This window comes from Ischnura elegans, chromosome 7, assembly GCF_921293095.1.
Source record: "Ischnura elegans chromosome 7, ioIscEleg1.1, whole genome shotgun sequence".
NCBI lineage: Eukaryota > Metazoa > Arthropoda > Insecta > Odonata > Coenagrionidae > Ischnura > Ischnura elegans.
Genome location: NC_060252.1, coordinates 5,501,915 through 5,519,392, shown reverse-complemented (window position 1 = coordinate 5,519,392; position 17,478 = coordinate 5,501,915). Strand labels below are relative to the sequence as shown.

At 41.6% G+C, this 17,478-nt stretch overlaps 1 protein-coding gene across 1 annotated transcript in view; it reads right to left on the bottom strand.

The window, feature by feature from the left end:
* Positions 1–17,478, bottom strand: part of LOC124162383 (arylsulfatase J) — a 52,903-nt gene that overhangs the window by 18,662 nt on the left and 16,763 nt on the right. The window contains exons 2-4 of the mRNA XM_046538903.1: positions 5,341–5,480; positions 4,430–4,589; positions 2,343–2,569 (exon numbers count right to left, since the gene is read on the bottom strand). Of these exons, the coding sequence (XP_046394859.1) occupies positions 2,343–2,569; positions 4,430–4,589; positions 5,341–5,466 (513 nt within the window). The 5' untranslated portion in view covers positions 5,467–5,480. The remainder of the gene's footprint in view (positions 1–2,342; positions 2,570–4,429; positions 4,590–5,340; positions 5,481–17,478) is intronic.

The following is a 17,478-nucleotide window of genomic DNA, read 5'->3' as shown; positions in this document are numbered from 1 at the left end:
ATGCACACCACAAGGTCATGAAAGTATCACACACAATAACAAAAAAATACGTGTACATACATCCTTACAAAACATGGCTACATTCATACAGTGATTCGATGCAAGGTTAAACAATGGAAAAAGTTACCTCTGACGGCCTCGGTGTCGGTGGGGTAACGTCCTCGCCTGCTAAACAAGAGGTCGCGGGTTCGAGTCCCGCCTGGGTAGTTTTTCCCCTGTCCAGGGGATGGTTGTTCGTTTACGTTTACTTGTGAAATTTGTTGAATGTAAATAATGCTATGTAAAATGGCCAATATGAGCTGTATTCGGTGGTTTGAGAATAAAATATAAAATAAAATAATCATTTCTAGCGGGTGACTATTTATTTTATTAATCGAGATAATGTTGTTATCATCAATTGTACTAGGAAAATATGGCATTTTTGATCTCTCTGTTTTGCAATTTCTTTAATTTTTTTCCCGTGATCCGGAGTAATAAAGTGTGACGGTAAACGAATGGTAGTTTAATGTTTGGAAGGAAATTTCTTAGCTTTTCTGGTGTGGTAGTTTGGATAGCTCGGTAGCTCGAATGGTAGTTTTCCTGTCGCCTGAGAACTCTTCTCCGAATTTTCTAAATACATTCGGCCTATACTTTGGACTAAGCTCCTATAAAGATTCTCATCCAAACTCGGCTAACATATCGGAAACGGTTCCATTTTTATCCTAAGAATTCATCTCGAATCTGGTCGCTCTGCTCAGTACAGTACTCCATTCATTTCAGTCATCAGTCCTCCTTCACAAAGTGGGGTCCCACTCGCTAAAGCATGCTCCAAGTGAGGTCTTGCTTATCTAATGAGACTAATTATCTTGGGGAAAAATATATTATAAGTAATTTAGCTACTGCGATGAGAAATTTCATCATTTATTTCTTTTAAGAGTGAATATTACAGTTTTATATCTCATTTTAACGTGATTTCATGAAACGAACAACATACCTAAACTATTTTTAAATACACAGTTCGACATAATACACATTGAAGCCCATAGTTCTGAACGAAAGGTGAAATATAAATTTCCATGGTTAAATGAGAGTGTAACAATCGACGGTACGAAGAAGGATTTGGTGTTTTCCCGGCGAATACTGTTGATGAAATCTTCACGGGAAATCAGCCGGGTAAGGATGGACATTGCTGCAAACGTTTCGATGGCCTTCTCTGCCATCGTCTTCAGGGCGAATGATGGACCTGGTTATTGACGGGCTTATATACCGACCACTGCATTAAAAACAATCACACCATCAAGTTCAATGAAATAAAAATCCTCTGCAAGGCAAAGGGATATTGGGACCGTCTTACAAAAGAGGCCATTCAAATAAGAATCGCAAAGAATAAAATGAATAGGGACGCGGGTTTTAACCTCAGAAAATCGTGGAACCCCATGAGAATAAAAAGAATAAGTAAGCTGAGAGGAGAGCAATGACCATCATTACCCGGCAGATTTCCCGTGAAGATTTTATCAATCGACGGTACTTTCGCAGATAAGATGAAGACGTAAATGCCTCTTGCCGAGAACCAGAACACTTCTCCTCTCTACTCCTCGTGGTTGGTAACTCTCGCTTTTACGAGGCGATTCAAGTAATCGGGCGTCCGGAGAGACCCTGCTGAAAGTGTGTGCGTAAATGTGTTAATTGTGAGTTTGGCTGTTCCGGTGGGGAGCCCCCCCTGGGGGTTTGGTCCCTGCCGCCAATCTCTCCCTTACACCAACGCTGTGGTTGATTTATTGCAAAGTGAACGACCATTGGGAGATATCACCAATCGGCCATTTGAGTCGTTTCTTTCCATCTTTGAAGCCTTAGAGCTCAATTCCCCCGTTTTCTATTCGAGAAATGGACAAAAGCCTGGTCGTCATCAATGAGAATGAGCGGGCGAGAAAAAGTGTTGGTCACTAAATTGTGGATTGCGCATTGCCTCACTCGTATGTCTTTACAGTGGAGAAAGAACCACCCTTATGCCCAAAGTGCAGGTGTCTCCATATACTAATTGTTTGAAATACCATACGTAAGCTTATCAAGGTACCACGAACGTAAGCAAATCCTTAAAATATGGACAAAGTCATAGTGTTCTCACACGAGGCAGATCTTTTCTCAAAAATATAAATATGTGGTTTAACATTTCCTAGTAATTTTGTAGCACAAAAGGTTTTAAATGCATGATTACAGAGATGATGATACATTGAAGTTTCTGTGTGATCTATGACGTCGATGCGACTAAATATTCTAGACGATTACTACTACATCGTCCTTGAAGGTGACCCAACATAAGTGTACCACGAATTGTGTGGGTACCTGCTATGCTGATTGCGTACCTTCTCGACGGCCGTGTGGTCGAAGTAGTCCTGGTGTCCCGTCCAGAAGCCGAGGTGCGAGTCGAAGCCTCGATGCGTGGGCGTGTACTCATCCTTGTAGAAGCCCAAGTGCCACTTGCCGACGGCGTGCGTGGCGTAGCCCAGGGCACGCAGGTACTGCGGGAGCAGCAACTCGTCCAGCGGCAAGCCGCGCGGCTCCGCCCCGTACAACACCGTGTGCTGCATGCCTTATGTGAAAGAAAAACGCACGCTGTTACCCTCCAGAACTGTGATAAGTATGGAAAGCACAATGGCCAGGTATCAGTGGAAAATCAACGAAAAGAAGGCTAATATATTTTAGTGAAGAGTTCCCGGGATGGCCACCGGGTCAGGAACTGCATAACTGCCAGTAATGGAGTTCCTGACCCGGTGGCGATCTCGAGAACTCTTCACTAAGTCTATTCGCCGGGAAAGCACGAAACCTTTCTTGACTAGATATTAGTATGCAGCAAAATAGAGGAGGCCTGGAAAAACATTAAACGAAAGCGCATTGAGGAGGAGGAGGAAAACGAAACGTTGAAGTGTTGAAAGAGTTATTCTACTTAGGAAGCCGAATAACCAACGATGGGCGAAGCGAGAAAGAAATAGTGGTTAGAATAACAAAGGCGAAGGCGGCTTTCTACGGAAAGAAGAATCTTCTTACAGATGAGAATACAAGCATAGATGTAAGGAAACAATTCGTCTGCTGCCACGCATGGAGTACCTATGTTCCTCTAGGCGTTCTGAGTTTGTGTGCTGAAGCTTACCCAGAGATATTATTAACCGTATTCATTCTCTTCGGGTTTTCGCCGCGTTTATTCATTTATGGGCAACCGGCCAATGACCCCAACGGGCCCGACTGTCACCACACATTCAGGAAATTATCTCTATTTAATTGAGGACGCGACGCCCGCTGAAATGCAGTCCAAACTGTCTCCTCCTCCCCAAAAAATGAATCAATGCGCGGCATGAACCCGAAGTGAATGAATTCTGTCATATGGGATGTTATCCACTCATCGTTTCCGGATAATTACTTTCTCTTGTTGGCCCGTCTTTTGCACCGAGAAACTTAAACCAATCACGTAACGTTATGATACATAACTATCGCTAATGCTTCACCTGGGAATCATGTGTTAAATGTATGCATTATTTGTTAATACTACTGTAACTGCAGTATGCAATGGGTTTGGCTTAGCAACACCATACAGCAGTTTCTTAAGGCCGTTTTACACGGTACACGGAATTGCGCAGGTTAGAGCTGCATTACTTTTTAAAATGGCGTGGAATTGCGCGAATGCATGAAAGAAATTAGAACAGGGGCTATTTTGCCGTCTCGCATCCACGCATTCTCGCATGTGTTCTAGCAATTCACCGCTTTACGCGACGCAATTTTGATTGCGCCTTCACACGTACGTCAGACTGCGCAATTCCGTGTACCGTGTAAAACGGCCTTTACGCATCATGCAATTCAATGCATCACTGGTAGGAAATTATTTAGATAAGTTTTCATGAAAAGTAACTACAATTGTGGCTGTATACAGTTCCTTGTTAAAACTGTAATTGGTACCCGTAACTAATTAAAGTTTATATAAAGTACATGTGACCTGGCTTAGCTACTTCATCGTAGAAATCTCTGAATGCTGCCCGCGCAATTTGATCCCGAGAGAAGTGACTTTTTTCCGAATCAAATTTTCCCTTCAGTCCAAAAACTGAAATTTGCGAATTTTATTCTAAATGGGATATTTTTCTCCTCGAAATCTCAAATTTAGCGAAGTTAAGGCGGATTTGGAAAACACTCGTGTGCTGATCCGATTTTGCTCGCCGCGAAACCGGAAAAGAAGACATCTTTCGGTAGGTATTCATTTGGGGGACACAGCTGAGGTCGTTTGCGCCGTCATTGGGGAAGGCAGGGCGAAGACATCGGCATTAATGAAACGATTACTCAACACCGTTAACGGATGGTGCCATGGGGACCGTGGCTGTCCAATGGACTGTCGAGTGCTGTGAGGAATCTCCGTCCGCGCCGGGATTCGATTGGGGACCCTCTGGTCGGAGTGTGCGATGCCCACCTGTGTGTATGGGATGTTTCCCGGTCATGAGAGCGCTGCGAGATGGCGTGCAGAGCGGGGTGACGTAGTATCGGTCGAGCATGAGTCCCCCGTACGCCAAGGCGTCGATGTTGGGCGTCGGGATTTGGTCCATGCCGTGGAAGCCCACGTCGTTCCAGCCCTGCCAATCGTAAAGAAAATCATTTAATATTACGTGGAAATGCAAATGAACAATTGAGAACCAACTTCTAGTTTTCACTCAGACTGTAATACTGATGGGATTTTTAAAACAAAACAAGACGTTTAATCATATAATCTACATCTACATGATACCCTGCGAGCCACCTCTAGGGTGTTTGGCAGGGGGTGATCAATCACCAGCAAATAAACGATAAAAATAAGATGGCGAGATGACCCGGTGAACTTCGTTGTTGCTTCATCAATCGGAATTATAGAAATACAGATGATAATTTTTTTTATTTTTTCATCGAGAAGTTAATGCTATAGGTACTATATAATGCTACAGGTGCTATCGAAAGAAAACAGCCATTCCTAAACTCGGTGAGAAGGAAGTATTTCGCAGTGTTGTGATTCCCATTTCGTATATTTTATAAAAAAGACTGATTTTAAATTAGGTGGTGATAAATTGAAAATTTAGTTCCAAGATGTGCAAAATATCTTTAAATAACGGTTAGTTTAGCCTTTTGCAGAGTGAATTTTTTATTTTGACATACTGTGCAGGGTAACAATCAAAAATCCTTTCCATAGATGACAGAATGACTTCAGAAAACTTCGTTACTTAACTAGGTGAAGAATTATCCTTATACAGTCACCTCAAATGTGATTTTTGTCAAACAAATGATATGGTAGCACATGGTGTGTTATATTTTACGGCGGGCGTCAATTAGTCTGAGAGGCTTGAATGAACTTACAAGGTCATCGGCCAGGATGAATATGATGTGAGGTTGATCCCTTCTTGCTGGCGCTGATGTTGCAGTGGACGCCAACGCAAGCAGAGACAGCAACAGCTGTCCGATGAGTTCCGATTTGTGCGCCATTTTGGCGAGAATACCTAGAGATAGAAAGAAAAATAGACAGTGAATACCATTACGAATCTTTATCAAAGATAAGGGCAATTTCATGAAAGGTCACCTGTAACGTTAATTTTTGTTTCCACGAATAGCTGGATAATTAATATATGTGTATTTAGACAAGCTACTACTAAGTATTAAGGGGAGGCAACTGACTAACCTATTTCAGGAAAAGTATATTACACACTGCCTTGTCATCTACAATTACTATTTTCTAGGCACATCTGTTTCTATCCCTGATAGTCCTAGGAAAGAACGCCATTCTAAATATCTCCTTCTTCTGGAGCCTATTTATTTTACTTTCGTCTCATGATATTTTCCATCACAATACGACGGTAAGTGGAGTATACAATTCATATCATAGGCAAACGCGTCCTCTCCTATATTTGCGTATATTTTTTTCCTAGAGAAACCACTCCTAGCCTAAGCCATCGAGCATTGTGCCCACGCTGCCCTGTTTATCGTAGCAACCCGTTACTAATATGGCTGCCTTGCGCTGCACCCTGTTGATTTCTGCAGTCATTCCCGTCTCGTATGGATCCCACACGCTGGCTTCATATTCCAGATGAGGCCTAACTTATTGGTAGACCTATAGCTTCTTTCTTTGATCTCCTTATCGCATTTCTCGAGAACTCTCATCAATCAAAGCAAAAAAGCAAAATTTCGCATAGCTCTCTGTCTTTTGCGCCACTTTCGCGGAAAATACGCCCACGACTCCTTAAATGGAACGTCAAAATCACTTTCGAACACGACACTAGATTGTTTTTTATTAGAAGTAAAACGACCGATCTGGCTATCTAACCATAAAAATAAGTTTTGTCTAGAATCTGGTGGCCTCGTATTATGCTCAAATGAAGAATAACTTCGGTTTTACTTTTACTCTTTCGCACATTTAACAGAACACAACACTCTCTCCATATCGCTCTGCTCTTCTGGCGATGCTGTTTTTCACAGCGATTACATAATTTGCCACCTCCTCATCGCACTTCCCCGTCTTTCATGTATATTGTAAATCATTTCGGAAATATCTCTCAGTCTTGAATATCTTCCGTTGGTCAACTATCAGTTCTTATGGCAATATGTATCGTCATTTGTTTTTCATGGGACAGGTGGAAATCGACCATTTTATTTTTAATACGACGGAAAATGACCGCTGCTAAGTTTTTCTTTCTAAGTCCCGTGGCGAAGGAGTCTCTATCAGAACTTGAAAATCATTATGTGTTCTATCAGATTTTTCTGATCCCTTGCAAATATTAATATCCATGCTCTCCTGACTTTTAAACTTCGTATCGTTACATTGAAAATGAAAAGATACCTCATCGTTAATTAGTCCTAAACTAGGCCTACGCTCTGACCTACTCTCTATCCTGAAAAAGGTCGAGAGTTCTCAAGGATTCTACTCGCTTCATCCTTGGCTGACTCGGCCTTATAAGGGTCCTTTGAAAAATCAAGAGGATATCGACAAGATTGGTTGGCCGCAGATAAACCAAGGAGGCTCCGAAATCCATTAGGATACTAATCAGACTTTAAAACCGTTTAAAACACCTGAGAGGCTTTAAACTTTGCCCATATATTCAAGATATATACATTTGATGAAATAGAATGGCTAAAAATTTCAGCAATACCTAAACAGTTTCACCTGAACCTTTTTTCAGGTAATTGTAAGAGTTTTAATTTGAATTCGCTCTTGAGACCAGTGTGTGGCAGTTTGGCAAAATATGGCTATGAGATGATGATTAGATAAAATCATTTGCAAAATATGTTTACCGGTTGGCTCCCTGTCTTGATAATGAAGCTGAGTCGTTTAAATCTACGTGGATACGTATACAGCTGTGTGGTAAATACTAAGTTGATTCATTTTCCATGCTCAATGTTCAGAATTTCCACAAAGTATTGCCTTCATCCGTCAAAGAACTCTGTGCCATAATGATCCCAATGGATATGTTGTTCGTAACATTTATGCAAGCCAAGATGATGATTATGCAGTTGAGGAAAAAACTTACAGCTTTTATAGAAACAATTTTCTATAAGTTTTCCGTACTGAGCACACATGAGATTCCAGGGCCCATGCATTAATGGCGGCGTTCATCGGAAAAATAGTGCGGATAAGTTGGCGAGAAAATTAGTGTGAAATGGTCGATTTTGAATTAACGGAAAATAAGCGTGACTCTTTGGTTATTCAATTTCTTCGTGCGCATTGCAACCGCGTTTTATTCGTTTTAACCGTGAATTGGGTAAGAAGATAAATTGAAGTGAAAAATGACGTGGACATTATATGGAATTGAGAATTTCACTCCGGCAAAGATATCGATGAGATGATAAGCAACAGCTCAATTCAGTGGCGTACCCAGGAATAATTAATTTTTCTTTCTTCTTATCTTGACCTCGATTAATTAATGGTAAAATAGTTTTTGGAGTATAGGTCAAATGTATGTGATGCAAAAAGTTGTTAGCGAACGTTTCAGTTTATTTTAAACTATCATCAGGGCTGTGAATGACAACATGAGAACAATATAAAATACAACAATGTACAATAATTAATTTTTCTTGACCTCGATTAATTAATGATAAAATACTTCTTGGAGTGTAGGTAAAATGTATATGATGCAAAAAAGTCGTTAGATTTTGTTGTTTGTTGTTAAAAATTTTTACCCAGGAATGTGCTTTTGGGGGGGGGGGGAAGCCTGGGGGGAGCGACCACCCCCCAGGCAATGTCTAGGCATGTCATTTAAAAAAAATAGCATGCCTGGAAATATATTTTACATCATTTTGCTCTTAAAATTTGGGTCACACTCGATGTTTAATAAATAATCTTTAAATTTAGGCAGATACAGCTTTATATGTCAAAGCTAAACAATAGTTTTAAAGATTTTTTTGTTTCTCTTAGGCTTTGGGGGGGTCTATCCCCCTCATCTTCCCCCCGCCCCCATATTTACGCCACGGGCTTAAATCAATTTCAATACATATAATATTTGCGGCAGTGTGGCGTTATAGTTCTGCATATGAATGTTAGATGGTGTCCACTTCCTTCTATTTTTTCTGTGAATGCCCTGATACGTCAAAGATAATTTTTTCGTTAATCCTCATTTATTCTTATTGCTAATTTTTTGAAAATCCGGCATTAATCATTACGACGGTGAAGTTCAACATAAAGCTAAAGCACTTGAAAAATTCGTCGTCCGACATTAAAAAAGTACCACCTTAAAGAAGAACAAAAAAATGTGATTGATTTAAATACGTTTCTAACGACAATTGATGCTGGGCTTACATTCGGAGCATTAGTGCTTCCCGCGCGTGTGCATTCAAAGAGAAATTCTCTCCCGTCTCGAAATGCATGTTGCTGAATGCGGAGCGAAAGGATGAACAAAAAAGCCTCCTCGGCGAACACAAATTCGATTCGGTCCCGCATCGTTAACTCCGACTGTGTATTCTTAAAAACACTACTAAAAATATGAATTGTGCTAGCAAAAAAGAGCTCAAGTCGCAGCCGACGTTTGAAGGAGCGGGGAAATCTCACTCACTCACTCGGTGATTCAGCCCCAAATATAGGGTAGGATAGGTGATGGTAGAGATCTTCCTGTACAAGCCATTAAGTGTAAATGCTGCCCATATTTTGAAATCCCAAGGAACTACTGTACTTAATACTAGGTGCTCATTCAACCGAGGACTCAAACTCTGAAACCGATGGTTGATGTGCATAGGTAAGGGTAGAACTCACCACAGACTAACCCACAGGCGTATGAATTTCACACATTCAGGGTAGGGGTGGAGTTCATTTTTCTGGGTCCTTTAGTCGGCGGTTTAAAAGAACAGCTTCGAAATCATTGCCCCTCGTGACGTCAGCAGCAGCCCCGCGTCACACGTGCAGAGGTGGACACTACAGCCCAGGGGCACCCAACCACCCTATGATATGACTCTCCCTCTGTCTATCGATACCAAGGAGGTAGCAACTGTAGGCGCTGTATTCGAGTTTTAAGCGTGGTCAGAATTCCGCCATCTTGGTTTGATCATTTTCGGACTTTGTCTCAAACAGTGAACGTATATAATAAAGTAATCTCTTCCTTATATTGCCTCTGATTTATAAAAGAAAATGCAACGATTACTTCTTGATTGTCGTCGGAGTTTTCCGATAGTTTGTCATACTACTGCGTATATTAAATTATTCATCTAGTCCTACCGTGGTGATGATATATCGTCGTGAACATACTTTCGTACTATCATTGCGTCCGGTCCGCTATCGTAAGATTTCCATTGGCTGTAATCAAATTACTTACCGGTAGAAGTGCAGGGAAATGGATATTTTACACTTGTAATATGTTATTTTCGGCTAAGCTGGTTGCACAGCAGAATCGTGGTGATTGACAATAATTTTTCCTTGGGAAAAGATATTCGAGGCATATTTTCACGAAGGCTTCCCCTAATGATAGAAAAAGGGGTTTACTGTGTTCGTTTGCGATACTTTATTTTTACGTAACAACGATCGTGACCGAATATTTCACCCCGAATAGTTAGCATTGACTCTAATGGGATTATCAATGTCAAAGTGGGCGTGGCTATCCTACCCAAGCTATTCCTGCCACACTGCGCTCAACGCCCGGAACCCCTCCAGTATATTTACAACCTCCTTGATCGATACAGTTACATTTCGCAATATCTGCCAATGACCAATGACGAATTTAAGTTTCAGATATTTGTAGCTGATTTAACGAAATGTTTGATTTTTCGAGGCGTGCGATTTGAATTAAAAAAATATCAGGATAGGCAACCCGCACACCACCGAAGCACCCCTCAAAGAATACATCTGGACGCGTGCCTGGGTGCGAGGCTAATAATTTATTCTATGTTGCGCGTCAATATATATCCATCCGATTATGGGGATGTCTCTTTAAAACTTTTTATGGCTCTTTGTCTCGAGGGCTCTTCCAAAAATTCTTGTTTCCTAACTCTTGTGAGGGCAGTGGGGTTCTCTCTTTGTACTCTGCTATGTCTGATTCGTGTCCATGCGCAGCGTGACATGCCTCGACCGATTTCTCCAGTTGCATTCTCCAGCCGGATCGCGGCGCTGCGCTCTTTCACTCTTGCGTTGATGGTTCCCTCGCGGAGGATTTCTCGCCTATATGTATTGCCTTAAGCCCGTCTTACTCCTTCAGTCTCCATTTCATTTTGACATTTTCTCATTGCGGAGAAATTGCTGCAACAGATGACTACTGCTTGGATGTCGAAGAAACTAATAGGGGAATACATTGAGAACACCACTTGCGAAAGGTTTAATGCTCTGGCGAAATACTAAGCATTAAACGAAAAATTATTTTCACTGCAATGGCTCTTAATTGAATATTACTTTCTACGGGACCCTTTGAGTGTGTAAAAAACTGGCAGAAAACTACCGCATGAAATGTATTCATTTTTGGTCGAGCCGTTAATTAGCTGCCTTGTACGGAGCTTAGCTCTTTTTTTATAACATCCAGGGTATTTTTCATTACACAATATCTTATTTTATGATTCATGGTGAGAGCTTACGAAAGGCGGAAGAGAAAAAATGCGCTGAAACAAACGAATTCAGCTTTGCGCACTCAAGAATTGTTAAGCTAATCAATATCGATCAAACCTCACGCAAAGTTTACTCCGTTAATAACAAGCTTAACTGATCTCATAATTACCTCTTATCGTCAATTTACTTAGATTAAACGATAATTTTGTACATTTATTATTTAAAGATTCTTCGTTTTAGGTAACATTTCGCGGAAGAAAACAAATGCGGCGAAACAAACGAATGCAGCTGAGCGCACTCAAGAATTTTTAAGCTAATCATTGCCGATCAAATCCAACGGTTAGTTTAGGCTGTAATTCCCGAACAAATCCTATGATAACCTTTTAACGTTAGTTTTGACAGATTTACCGCTATTTTTATCTAGTTGTGCCGCCATTGTCGGTAAGAAACTATAATCTCATGCTAAATACAGTTAAATTATGGCTAATCGTTTTTATTTAAAGCGGACTTTACTCAGAGATGTGGACCTGAGTGACATAAGCCATTGTCCGATGTTGTGGCAACGGAAGAAGAGATCATCGGCATCCTCAAAGCGGTGAAGTGACTTCATTGAGCCACCCATCTTCAACTTCGTCCTCGAGCAGTTGCGCTGGACTGTATCAATGCATTGGCTTCACCATGGGAAGCTTCATCACGAAGAACAGAGTTCGTATCATCTGCGTCAGTTGCTTTCATCCATTCGACTTATATAATGTAATCAATCAGCGGATGGGTTACTTGAGAATGGAATGGACGCTAGCGTCTAAATTTTTTTATAACTATTAGCATAACTCGCCTCAAAAGTCGTGGCGCGCCTTCTTCACCCGTCACAACTAGCGTCTTGAAGTCACCTCATGAATGGGCTCCTCACGTGGACATCTAAACAGAGTGATAGCGCAATTGGTCGAGATTGATAGTGGTGAGAAGAGGGAATGAGTATGGATCGAAGTCCATCGATATTCACCATTCATATTCGCCTCGGTGTTTACGTCAACCAGCGATGACTCCGAGAAGTTGTATTAAGGGTGTGTAATGGATTTAAGTTCACTCTTTGGGCATTTCATGCCTAGTTAATCATAAAATCGATGATGATGAAACAGTTATAAATGGAAAGAAATGAAACTTTGAAAATATTTTCCGCTTTCAAACGAGAAGTATGGTAAATGGCTCTAGGGGGCGAATGTAATACGCACATAGCAAGTGTCTAAATATTTACGGTTCTTCGTCATTGGGAAATATCAATATTCTTTTGATAGATGATGATTTAATTATTTGATTGCATCCATCAATCAGTACATTTACGCTTGAATAGAATATAGCTGAAGCTTCAGATGATCCCATTGTCATAAGTCCTAAGCTATTTACGGAACCAAAAAAATGTATGCCATTAAAATGACAGCAGTAACAGTGGTCTCAGTCACAGTTAACGACTCACAATCAAGGAAAATAATGCAAAACACAAATTAAGCGGCTTTTCAACAGTCTAACGGGAAAAATGATCAGTATTGCGATTCCTGTTGATTACGGCTTTTATTTACAGCGGACAGTGTATTAAATGTTTTTGGCCCGATTCTTACTCCAAGCAGACGTTCCTATTTGTGCATAGACTCCTTCACATATGATACCTACACTGCGATTACCGAACGATGGGAAGATTAAGTTTACGACTGGGCGCATCTTTTCTCTAGGCTCACAATAAGTTCTGCGTTCAGTTCTATGTTGACCATTGAAGTTCAAGGAAAATAAAATAAACATGGCTTGTGAGTGTATGGTTGCGGTCTTCGTCCGTCAACTTTTATCTTGCCCGTATGCACGCAACTACTCCGCTATGTCAAAGGTCAATGCCTCCAGACTCCCTCTTCTTCGAGAACGATTTTCTTTCTCATATTTACTCACACGAGCAAACCTCACTTCCCCTTCCACTGCTTATCAACGCTACGCTGCATCGGAAAGATAACATGTAAATAACAACAATAATAACAACTCGCTTCGGAAATGAATGGAATCATTCAAGCGGATAGCAGCGATTTCAGCCAGAAATATGAGAAGGCAAACTAGCTCTTTTTGAACCGCTGCCGAGCTTCAATGAAATTTTAATTCAATGCCAATCAACACTTATAATGGGCTAGTTTATTTTTTAATTGTCGATTGTGATAGTTCTAAAATTCAATATATCAACATTTTCCGTTTTCCGATCTGTCGCCTATTTCTCGAGCTAAACGCGGCGAGAAATCGACGACCTGATGAGTTGATAACGTCTCCGACTTCTGCCGAGCGGATTTTCACCCACGTCTAGGCCTAGCATTGCGACGCGTCGCGTCGCGACGTCGCGTGGTTCCGTTGTGGTTGATAATGTTGTGAGCTATTCTTGCATTCAATAAGTGGTGCTATTAGAACGAGTTAATGAGCCGAAACTTTAATTACGTCACCAACTCATGAAAAGTGGGCCGCAACTTTCGAGTTGTTTTATGTTATGATGAAGTGAAAATGGACGGGTGAGGAATATTTTTTGACGTGTGCGATGAAATGTGCTGGGAAATTAAATTAGTTGCGGAACATTGCAAAAGTGTGCTTTACGGTGTGAAACCTTTCTATATTGGCATTTTAAACAATAAAACTTTATAAGGTTTACTGAAAATAGTTGATTAATAGGCACGACCCAGGTTACATGACTCGGATACATCGTAAGTTACTTACATTCACATATAAACGAGAATGAGTTTTTGAGAGGGGAGGGGGTGGAGAGATGAGGAAGGGACAAGCATAAGAGGCAGAGGTTTGTCCACGCAGTCATTGTGGGTCGTGGGGGGGGGGGGAGAGGAGGGGGGGGGGGGCGACGACAGATGGTTGTCTGAGATTGACTGAGGTGGATTGGAATAAATGCGGAAATGTTTCCCACCCTGCCGCCTCGCGATTCCCAAAAGAAAAATGCAGGATAGTGTATTACACCCCCTCAACTCTCAGAAAAATTCTTTTCGACAGCGAAGATCCTTTCCCATCCGACCATACAAGTGGAATTTACACCCTTAAGTGCGAATTATGTGAACTTAGATACATGGGGAAGAACAGAGAGAAGTATTAGCCTTAGGGTGAGTGAAACGAAATATTATTACAACAAAAACAAGAGAGAACAATCGAGTTTAGCCAATAATTTCATTGGCAGAAACTTCTGCAGTGATTTCACGACGGACATCCTCCGCTAACAAGGAAATAGACTTGACGCCGTGGAGATGTTGCAAATAGGTAACGCAGAATTTCAAGAGCATTCTATGCCTGGGCATTGAGCAAGTGCTTCACTTACACTGCACCCCTTTTTTCATCCCCATAAACGAACTTTTGCACTTTGGAGGAAATTGAAAAATCCCAGAGTCCGCGTGTGTGCCATGTACATTTTCCAAAGGAGAGTGACAACATCATATAGTAATGCACCTGCACCTTCAATGCCCCGGACCTGCAGGCCATGGCTGAAGGTTGGGTCCATTGGAGCATTCCCCAGCAAATGTTAATGCTGTCCCTCGCTACGGCCCAGCCGGCGAGAATTGTCCGATTGCACTTTAAAAGTAGGCACTTATGCCTCGTTCACATTACGATTGTCCAAGCGATCGTACCAACGATAGTCGGCCGAACTAGCCGTGTGAATGCATGTCCTGACAACAGTTGGGGCAGTTCCGAACGTTGCCATTTAACGATTGTTAGGCGCTGGGAGACCGGAAACGGAAGCGACAAGAGAAAGGCGAAAAGTTCGTGAAGAACTATTTTTTTCATTGATTTGTCCAAGGAAGGAAGAATATGGGCGGAAGAAAAATTATTCTGTAAATACACGTTGAACACAGTAATATCTTGTCCCTGCATACCTCAACACCTTTGCTAAACGTCAATTTCCCGTTCACTTTAGATGTCAGCTCTAGAGGGCAGCACAGGTTTTAACAATAGTCGTGTGAATGCACGATAGTTCCGACAATCGCTGGAACAATCGTAATGTGAATGGGGCATTAGGAGAACCCTGCACCAGCACGGTTTGCAACCAATCGCTGTCCCCCAAATGCACCCCACACCCTCCCCTAGTCATACGACATTGTCACGTACACATGAAGCACCGAGACAAGCCTGAACCACCAAAACAAGGCCTCTCTTCATATCACCAAAACAAGGGAATTCCTCCTTTTGGCCCTTCACGCTCCTCGTCCTCCCTACTGGCTCCTTTCTTCAGGGAACCCTTTTGTTTACATATGAGGTGGGCGTTTCCCTTTCTTACCTTGCCCCTTCTAGCTGTCAACGGACAACTCGGCGGCCGGACAGTAGTTTATGATCCTCCCTTAATTCCGTCTTCGCCTTTCCTCAATCTTCCCCCACCATCAACCCTCCTCACACCCATCAACCTCGTCCTCATCGGAAGATAAGAACGTCCGTTTTCCGCACAGTCCCAAAAGAGCTGCCTTGACCACAACTGTCCACATTCCGCACATTACCCCCAACCCAACTTTCCTGACCGCGAGCGTCCAAACTTCGCGTATCGCTGATATCTCTCGGATCTTTAGTATGCATGGAATTATACACGTCAGGATGTCAAGAACCTTTAAAAAGTTTTTTAATTAGCTGTTGGGGTCATATATTTGGCATGATTGAGCAAACCAAAAACCAAAATTAACTTTCAATTCAATTTAAAGTGAAGTTTTTATAAGTAGAACAGCAATATCATGAAGTCAAAATTTCGCCCTTAGTCACAAAGGACAGACTCAAGAATACACCACAATTGCAAAGCCAATTTGAAGAAATAATTTATAGAAACTAGGATGGATCATTTCACCTTTTTGGTTCTGCTTAATTTCATTAGAAATAAATATTAGCCTTCTCTTTTATTTTGGTCCGTTTTCACGCATAACTGACTTCGTTCAGCCGAATGTATGATTTCATCGGCACTTTTTGCTGGCAAATGTGAAAATTTTGGGATGAGGTGACTCGAATGAGAAGTTGAGACGAGAGTCAACGCTCTCACGTGCAATAGATGTCCTCGGATCACGCAGCAGAGGACTCGGACGCCCAAACACAACGCGAGAATGGTGTAATTTCTTCGTCGATGTAATTTTATGAAAGGAAGTCAGTGAACTGCGAGAGTGGTGCATCTTCAGGTATAATGCTCATTGCGTCACAGGATGCGTCGCCTATTTCGTCTTGCTTCAAGTACGCAAGAGAAAAGCAGTAATGACGCCACCTCCTTCCTTCGAATGCCTTTGTTCAGTAAAATTTGTGCCAGCCCAAGCAACTGAATTTTTGTCACCTATAAAGAAGACAGATCGCGACTCGAAATCAAAAAATGTGTTCCAGCCCTGACCGATTCTGACAATAATAGGAGCACTCTCTAATTCAAGTATTTTTAGCGATGTAAATGTTTATTATGATGAAAGATATAATAATTTATTGAGAGGCTGAATTAAATAATGATAAAAAATATAATAATTTATGATGAATGAATTTTAATCAAAGGAATTCTTCACGATTTGGTTAAATCCGTGGAGAGCGATTGCTTCGATTCCTTTTCGCATTTCGCTTAGGGAATCCCTCATTACTTTCACTTGCGTACGGTGTTAAGCTTGTGTGAACAGTTGCATCTGTCATATTCTGGAGGATGAACACCTGCCTTATGGCTGAAAGAGAAATTTGCAGTTGGATGTTGTCTTCGAGTTTTTTACTCGAATGCTGTCTCTCTTCCGATCGCAAATGGTTTGGTGAATCGTCAGTAAGTGAAGCAAGTGATTGGCGTGAAGGAAACAGCGCGCTCTTCAACTTGCTGTCGACGAACGTCAGAAGTTGTCGCGCCCACATTTTCTATCCGCGGGGAGTTTCCTCCGAGAAATCGAATGAGTGCCACTGTCTCGAAAATTCTCTTCTTCATTCGTGTCGTCGACTGAAATTGATAAACATTGGGATTTCTTAAATACGATTTGACGTTTTCCCGGCGAATCACGTGGGTAAACTGTCCTCGGGATTCCGCCCGGGTTAATTCTTTCATGACGGCTTACGTTTCGAGCTCCGTCTCGGCGCTCATCATCAGGGCTGAATGTTGATTTAATCCACTCCATCCCTTTCTCATAGGTGTTAATCCCATGTTCTGATATATTAAAGTGTCATACACCAGATGATGGCTCTGTGAGTCCAAACGCGTCGTACGAATTAAATAACCGTGGAAAAATAATAATAAATAATCGTAAATAATTGTAGATGATGGGGTGGAGCCCTGATGATGATCGCCGAGACGGAGCTTGAAACGTTCGTCGTTATGAAAGAATTAACCCGGTGGGAATCCCGAGGACAGTTTATCCACATTGGGATTTCTTGTTGAAATAAAATGGATTTTCACTTTTCCACAATACTTTAATTCATACGACGCGTTTCGGCTCAAAGAGCCATCGTCTGGTGTATGACACTGTGGTACACAAGATCACCACATG